General features: G+C 32.3%; 2 protein-coding genes across 2 annotated transcripts; one reads left to right on the top strand and one right to left on the bottom strand.

The window, feature by feature from the left end:
- Positions 1-317: 317 nt before the first annotated feature.
- LOC135951881 (uncharacterized) lies at positions 318-3,927 on the bottom strand. Its single transcript, XM_065501627.1, has 2 exons — positions 3,624-3,927; positions 318-2,614 (listed from the first exon to the last, which is right to left on the bottom strand). Exons 1-2 carry the CDS (start codon positions 3,777-3,779, stop codon positions 878-880), a joined length of 1,893 nt encoding a protein of 630 aa, XP_065357699.1. The 5' UTR covers positions 3,780-3,927; the 3' UTR covers positions 318-877.
- Positions 3,928-5,351: 1,424 nt separating this feature from the next.
- FIG4 (polyphosphoinositide phosphatase FIG4) lies at positions 5,352-8,831 on the top strand. Its single transcript, XM_065499689.1, has 3 exons — positions 5,352-5,492; positions 5,549-7,184; positions 7,845-8,831. Exons 1-3 carry the CDS (start codon positions 5,412-5,414, stop codon positions 8,759-8,761), a joined length of 2,634 nt encoding a protein of 877 aa, XP_065355761.1. The 5' UTR covers positions 5,352-5,411; the 3' UTR covers positions 8,762-8,831.
- Positions 8,832-9,066: the final 235 nt, after the last annotated feature.

Genomic DNA, 9,066 nt, shown 5'->3' with positions numbered 1-9,066 from the left:
TGTCGGGTAGTACTAATAATAAATTTCATACCCTTATGTCCTTCTGTTTTGGCTCTATCGAACTTAAAATTCAGTTGATGAAAAAAAAATTCAAGTATTTGTCTTAAATAGCTGGCCACCGCTGTATTAGATGGGTGACCTTCAATATCATGTTGAAACCTCAAGACAAATATTCATGGACAATGTTTACTTACTAACTTTCAAGACTAGGAGCACGTCTGTTTTTGGAGTAGATCTTAAGGGTTTCGATCATACTATTAGTAATTTTGTATGCACGCGATTTTCCCAAATAGAAACTCTAATGGCAAAGCAGTAGATTGTTTAGTTTACTTGAATAAACACATTACATGTCGTTTTATTATACATATGTATATAAAAAATATTGAAATTTACATAAATAACTAAAACATTGGGTTAACATTTTGTAATTATACGTATATATACGTAAAAGACAAATGTTGATTAAACAAAAATAAATAAACTCATAAATACATTTGTATGTAATGGTCAAAATTTAAAATAATAAAATTAAAAATATAAATGAAAATAAAATAAATACACATACCTACTTATGTAAGACGTACGGATATAGTATACAATTATGTTTACAAAATGTGGATAAACATGATTTCGAAAATTTTCAACATTGTTCGAAGTTACATGCTTTAATTTAAAAAATAAACTTTAAAAACTATATATGTATGCATAAAACATAAAAAATAAAGTAATACTAGTTTAGAAATTAATATTTATATGTGGAATAAACTATTTATCAGGAAGTATAGTAAAAAAAAAACATTTTTCAGTTGGTGAATATGAATTCCTTGAACTAAACAATTTCTTAACATTTATAAAAAAAACACAATTACAATTTCATTTAAATTTCATCTTCATCTTCAAAGAGTGCAATTATACGTTTGTATTCTGAATCCAGCTCATCTTCTGTTTGAGTACTTGGTGCACACGAAACAGTTGTCAATGAATTGTGTTGCATAGCATTGTGTATTTCTAAAGCATCTAATGTATCGAAATATAAATTACATTGAGGACAACGGGCACAAGGATTAACAACGTGAGTTGTGGAATTATGAGATGATGACTGTAACAAATCTAACAAAGGAGATGTGTGTCTAATTGATGTATTTGTATTTGCGGCAATAGTGACTAATAAGTCTTGTCTAACACTAAGAAGTGGAGTAGGAGGATTATTCGTATTAAGTTGAAATATTGGCTTCATAGGAGTTGATACAGCTGTAGCTGGGGCAGCAGTTGCAGTGGCAACTATGGGTTTGGCAGCATTTTGTAGTTTTTCCATAAATGCTAAACGTTCCGAGTCTTGTGAAATAGATTGCACATTAGCCGGCTTTAAATTGTTTATAGTATTGATAGCAGAAGATGTAGCCAATATGGGTATAGGTTTCTTTAGTATCAGTTTTTGTGAATTTCTACTTTCCGATCTTTCAATTTCGTGTAAAATATTGTTGCTCATATTAATGGGTGTGTTGCGTACAATGGCTGATCTCGATGATAACGTGGGAGAAGTTGCCAATAAAGTCTTACTGAATTTATTATGTCCTACTTTATGGGATAGGTGCTCCTCTGTGGATGAAGCTGTAGATTTACATTCGCTTACAAGTCTTTGTTTATTTGTGGCAGCTGCTGGCGTTTGATTGTTCTGTAGTAAGTCAGGTAAAGTAGTGTCAATACAATTTTCCTTTAACCATTCACAAGTTTTACGCAAACTAAATATCATTCGTCGTATGAATTCGTGAGGTGAAATTTCTTTAGTCCGCCTAATGTACAAGAGATTATTCATTTCTTCCAGGAATGTCGCAAACTTATACTCAATACAACTTTTAATGTGTTCACCAAATGATTCCTCAAACATAAATCGTTTAAAGCAAAACGAACATTTGTGCTCCTTGCATGTTGAGGGTATATTAATGGTTATAGCATCTTTAAGTTCATCTAAATCCATAATATCATCCTCTTCAAAGTTCTTCTCTTTATATGAGAATATGTTGTTTTTTATATGTCCTGTTCCCGTTTCCTCTGGCGTTTCATATTCATCACTTGATGTTGTCCTTGGCAGATCGTCTTCCAAATTTTGTCTTTTACTAGTGCAACCACTCGAACCAGGCATCATCATATCAATTGATTTGTTGTATTGCCTTCTTTGTTTTGTACCCAACGAAGGCTTGTATAAGCCATTACCGCCTCTTTCCAAATTTGATGTAGTAGCTGCTGCACTTACATTGTTATCGTACAGGGTGCTTAGATATTGCAATGAAAGTTGTATTTGTCTTGATAGAGTTGGTGTAGCATTTATATTTGTGTTGGCCATAAGTTGTTTGGAAACTTTATTTTGATCTTTGCTTTGATTATTTTTCAGGTTGTCATCGTCATTGTAATGACGTTGCGTAGTCGATGCCACTTCGTCTATTATTTCGTCATAATTCCATACTTTTTTGTCATTGATAATATTTTTATATTCTTTAACAGCTAAAAAGTTTAAACACGTATTAATGGCTTGTTCTCGAAATGTTTTTGCGTGTTTTAAATATGAAATGCATAGAGCACAAATATTTTTTGGCAGGCCATCATCGGGAGAGACCTGAAAAATGTTTTTTAAAGACGATTCAGAATTTAAAATTTTGGATTTTTAGCAAATAAAAAAAGTAAAAGTAATGCTTCAGTTTTAATTGGCTATATAATATATAGCCATATTATGAGAGTATTTAAATAATTCTTTTGATAAATATCAATCCTAATTTTGGAGTGCTAAGAATTTAATTCAAGGGATTGCTAGAAATAAAGTTTTTTAGAGATTTTAGTATTTTTGGTGGCAGATTTCTAAAGGTTACATAAATATTATATATACCATTCGAAAGGTCTCAATTAATTCTTTCTAAATTTGCTGAGAAAATTTATATTCAACTAAGTTACCGGCATATAAGTTCAAAAAGGTGCGAATAACCAGTTTTTTACTCGTAACTCAGGATTTAGGAGAGTCGCAAATTTCAAAAACAGATTTTGTTAAATTGAAAACACCTGCCAGTAAAATTGTAGCACTTCTAAGGTATTTCTACTTCATTGCTTTTCGTATCACTGTGTTATTAGTTTTTCTTACCATTGACTAATCGAACCCCGATATAGATCTTTTATGTGTATAAATATAAGTACGTTTACGTATTTGGAAAACCTATAACTCAAAACAATGTATAATTTGGATTTGTACACTCAAATTTTATGAATTTAATGCTATAGTTTGGAATTCGAATATTCGCTTTGTTCCAGTGCTTATCGAATTTTTAGGTTTTTACTGAAAATCGTTCCCATGATTAAATGTTCAATATACCTATGTATTATATTTTTCTACTTCTCTGATTAATTTTGAATAAAACCTGTAAACCTGAGTAGTACTGGAACAGACCAATTATTGGTGACAAGACATAAAATATAGTTTTCTAATTTCCTTTCAATTGTATTTTTTGTTTGTGTATTATGTGTGTAACAAAAAAAAAAAACAATTGACAGATGTTTCTGGTAATGTTTTAGAAAAAATCTAAGAAATTAAATTAATATCACAAACTATAATTCACTTCACACCTATCCAATATTACCTTTAGGCCCGTGGTCTCCTCGAGCATCTCATTAATGGGCTTTTGCCAATCCAAATAATCTTTACAATTTGCATGTAAATAAATCGGTATATTGGCAAAAATTTCATAATCCGCTGGGCTGGCACAAATTCGACAGATTTTACCCCACGGTGTCATTATTTTTTAATTCGATGTATATATGTGATCAGTTTTAAAATATATAATTACTATATAAAAGTTCTTAAATGCAATTGTTTAATTAATTAAAATAAATAAAATACAACAGCAGAATAATTTTACACAAAAACACTAAACGCCAAACAAACACACACACACAGAGTGCAGAGTAGCAAGCCGTAACAGCCGGTAAATTTTCACGAGCCGCGCCGCCGCCGAAATCACTGACATCGGCGATTTCTTTTTAGGGTTCTATAAGTCGATTGTTCGAAAAATCGACTTTTTACTGAAAAGTCGAAATCGGGTTTTTATTATTATTTCAAAAGTCGAATAGTTGATAAAAGTAGAAAAAAGTCGACTTATAGGTTCTTAAAAAATATTTAAACAGTATACTAAAACTAAATATTCACAAAATAACCAAAATTAAATAATAGTCTGTAATTTGGAACACTTTCATTTTTTCTAGTGTATGCAAAAATAAAATAATGCTCTTTCTACAAAAAATTCTTCCAAAATTTGTCTATAAAATCTAAATGTTTTTATACATATTGTATATACACGAATTGCAGAAACTTTTAGGAAAGTGTTTTATAATAACTATTTTATAAATTTAAATCTAATTATTAGAAACAAAAGTGATAATATTATTTATTACATTATCACTTTAATTCATTTAATTTATATTGCTAAACATTACAAAAGGCGCATCAATAATTATAGAAACCATGTATTTTTTACAAGAAATGGTAAAAAGTCGAAAATAGTCGAAAAAATTCGATTTAACTAAAAAAGTCGAATGTTGAAAAGTCGACTTTTAAAAAAACGGAAAACGTCGAAATGTCGAAAAGAAGACTTTTGTTTCAACTATAGAACCCTACAATATGGGTCCTTTCAAAGCGAATTTATTTAAGGTGACGTCAGAAGAACAGCTATTTATTTTTTTTATTCACTTGTTTAGATGTTTGAACTGTCACTTGTGTTTGTTGTGAAGAAAAATACAACAAACACAAATTAACAAAAGGCAACTTTGAGAATTCAATTATGTATCTATTAACTAAAACAAAGTACTTGTTGTTTTTGTACATGTAGTTCTGTTGTCACCTTTTATAAATACGCGTTGGGTCAAGGCGAATCTATAGAAGGTGACGACAGAAGAACAGCTGATTATTTTTTTTATTCAGTTGTTTAGACAAGTGAACTGTCAATTCACTTGTGTTTGTTGTGGCGAAAAATACAACAAACCCAAAAGCAAAAACAACCACAGGCAACTTTGACAGTTCACTTATCTTTTTACAAAAACAAAGTACCTGTTGTTTTTGTATATGTTGTATTTGTTGTAGTTCTGTCGTCACCTTCTATAAATTCGCCTTGCGTTGGGTCCTTTATTATTTATTCCTGAAAAAAAATATGATTTAACAAGGTATACGCACTAGCACAGCTGATTATTTTTGTTGTAAATTAGCTTTGACAGCCGCAATACGCTATCGATTACTACTCAATATAAACGATAAGAAATTGTTATCATTAGTCAGCTGTTTAATCCCCCAGAAATTTGTTTGATTTTTTTATTTCGTTAATCATTGGAAAATTATTTTGTTTCTACACATATCTGTTTTAAATGTGATCTAAAAGATGAATAATAATAATCCAAATATAATATTCAATCCATTGATAAGTGCTATACAAAAAGTGGTACTGTATGAAACCAGAACGGTAAGCAAATGAGAAATCTCAAGAAGTTATAAATAGTAAACAAATCTAAATTTCAGCGTTTGTATTTATTGGGCAGTAATAATAGAGAAACGCGATTTCGTTTACTAACCATCGATCGTACCCAACACGACCGGTTGGTTATTGATGAAAATCCCAATGAATTCAATGCCTTGGAAATACGAAGATTTCTCGGCTCTTTGGGCGGCTCACCCAAAGTTATTTCAGCCTATGGAGTATTGGGATTTGTAAGATTCTTAGAGGGCTACTATTTAATATTGGTCACGAAAAGGAAATGTTGTGCACATTTGGGTATGCATTTAATTTACACTATAAAGGATACGGTTATGGTTAAAGTCAATGAACCAACAGTGGCTCTAAAAACTCCACATCCCTACGAAGAACGCTACAAGAAAATGTTTCAAAATATCGATTTGAGAAGTAATTTCTACTTTTCATATTCCTACGATTTAACACGCACTTTACAGTATAACTGTTCCGCTCCCAGATATGTGGGCCCACATGTGGATATAGAAACGGATGAGCCCTTGCCCGACTGGGATTCTCTCACAAATAATGTAGAGAATTCCAATGAACGAGTGGATTATGCTTTCAGAAGTTGTTCGCGCAAACGTTTTGTTTGGAATGCATTTTTGCTCGAACCCATGTTGTCGTGTGGCATTATGCTGAGAGATTGGCTTTTGGAAGTTACCCATGGTTATGTTAGCCAGTCGTGCATCAGTGTATTTGGGCGAAGAGTAAATGTCTGCCTGATAGCACGCAGAAGTACCAGATTTGCTGGTACAAGATTTCTAAAACGTGGAGCTAATTTTCGTGGTGATGTGGCCAATGAAGTGGAGACAGAACAAATAGTGACAGATGGTCATAACATGTGTTCATTCACACAAATGCGTGGATCTGTACCATCACATTGGTCTCAGGATATTAGTAAAATGGTACCAAAACCACCAATACAATTGGACATTTCTGATCCCTATGCCCAAACGCCGGCCAGACATTTTGAAAGATTACTCTTTCACTATGGTTCACCCATTATCATATTGAATTTGGTTAAGAAACGCGAAAAGCGACAACATGAAAATATTATTGCAAAAGAACTGGTTAACAGCATACGATATCTTAATCAATTCTTGCCACCCCAACATCGCATGAAATACATACACTTTGATATGGCTCGCAAAAGTCGTGGCGGTGGCAATGTAATGGAAATGCTGGCCGACATTGCCGAATCGGTGGTGCAACAAACTGGTATGTTTTTTAAAGCCCGCGGCCATCCCATAACATTTCAAACTGGCCTGGTGCGCACAAACTGTGTTGATTGTTTGGATCGCACAAATACCGCACAATTTGCTATAGGAAAGTGTGCTTTGGGTCATCAGTTGGAACGTTTGGGTTTTATCAAATCAGCAAAATTGGAATTTGATTCGGATTGCGTTACCATGCTGGAGAATTTGTACGAAGAACATGGTGATACGTTGGCTTTGCAATATGGCGGTTCTCAGTTGGTTCATCGCATTAAAACGTATCGTAAGACGGCGGCTTGGGCCTCACAAGGCAATGATATTATGCAGACATTAAGTCGGTATTACAGCAACACCTTTAACGACACGGAAAAGCAGCACAGTATTAATTTGTTTTTGGGCTATTACAAGCCGAGTAAGAGTCATTTAAAACGTAAGTAATTGAAATGATGAAAATACCCATCTTTGTTTGAGTTTATTGAAATCTATGAGAATGGGCAATATTGGTCTATGATTTCACCTAGGCCCCGTTCAAATGTCCCACCGGTATACTGTTTGAGCAGTTATAAATAAGTACTTTGAAATTATACTGTAAATTATAGCGAAAATCGGTCAACATGAATGAAATTTGTGATTAAATTTGACATAAACAAGTTTTATATGAACCTTAATCTTACTACCAAATATTGTGAGGATAGGTTCATATAACCACTATATCAGAAAAAAATTTTATTGTCACATTGTAATCATAGACACTATGGATATCTAATGATAGACATAGAAATCAGACCGACAATGGGTCAAAATCGGACCATATTTTTGTTCTGAGTGGATTTTTAATCATATTTGGTTGGCGTGATTCTGAATAAATGAAATAAAAAAAATAAATAAGTTTTACCAGATTTTTTTCACCAACATTTTTTTTAACAAAATTTCTTTTCAATATTTATCGTTCCTTATTTGTTTTTTTATGTTAAAATTAATGTTTTTTTGTGTGAAATTAGTCTTTTATTTTCACATCGTTTAAGAAATAAGTATTAAAATCAAGCATTAATTACAGAGAATATTCATAATATTTGTTATATGTTTTCAGAAAACCAACCAATTTGGGAACTGCAAACCGATTACTACATGCATAATGCCTATAAACCCCTATCACCGGGCAATGAGACTCGTCTCATCACCGATTGGGTCCGTATGAAAGTTCGCAAATGTTTACCCTACTCCTGTTCGGATGCTAATAAAATTGTCAAAGAACTGTTTCGAGTGCATAGCAAAGATCTCGAAATGATTGATGGTTATTCAAACTATCATCAATCGTTCAAATGGACTGATTTAAGTGAACATATATCATTTGAAATCAGCCAGTTAGCCATGCGTCACTTGCCAACTTTTCGAACAAATTACTCACCATTCCAGCGGCAAATACAGGAACGTAAGAAACCGAAAAATCCTTCTTTAACAGGACAAAGTTCAACTAGTTCTACTACGAGTAATGATTCCAGTTCAACGTCTGAGGCTTCGGATAGTTCGTCAGATGAAGAATTTAGTGCCTCGTTATCGTTGAAAGAGCAAAATTTAAACAAAACGTTAGATAAAGAAACACGTTTAACATTGGCCACTCTACTGCCACCCATGGAAGAAGTGTACGGCTGTAAGGTAAGTAATCCATCTAAAGAAAACATGGCTATTTATAAACGTTATGTACAAATGGCTAAATTGACAACACAACCTTTGAGTGGTGGTGGCACTGGTGGTGTGATGACAACACAGGCATCTAGTTTATCCTCCCCATCTTCTACTACCACATCTAGTACACGCAATACGGGTATACAATTAAAACCTTTAAGTAATTATGGTTCAGATTCATATTTGTCTGTTAAACCACCTACTGTAAGTGTGGAAAGTCAACGTATTTATGAGGAATATTGCAAAAGTCCACGTAATTTTAATGCAGTACCCAAAATTGATGAAATGGATAAGCTATATCGTTATGTCTTAATGCTTTAAACACATGAGAAAGCAACTATATTTGTATATTATTTAAATATAATAAAAGAAAACATTAAATACAACAGAATTTTAATAATTTATTTAGTTTATAGCATGATACAATAATTGTTGTGTCATGGTTTATTGAAATTATAAGTTCAAAATATGTTGCTCATTTCCAATATGTTTTTATAATGCAAACGAGTACTTTGAGTGGAAATTATACATGTACATATTTTGTTTTTGTTACAATAACAAAACACATGTAAAGTTTCTCCTCAAATTACGCGATTGTATTATAAAACCAGCACATTCATAACTTT

Source organism: Calliphora vicina, chromosome 2 (assembly GCF_958450345.1).
Source record: "Calliphora vicina chromosome 2, idCalVici1.1, whole genome shotgun sequence".
Taxonomy (NCBI): domain Eukaryota; kingdom Metazoa; phylum Arthropoda; class Insecta; order Diptera; family Calliphoridae; genus Calliphora; species Calliphora vicina.
The sequence above is the reverse complement of the archived record's forward strand: the minus strand, read 5'-3'. Positions and strand labels throughout refer to the sequence as shown.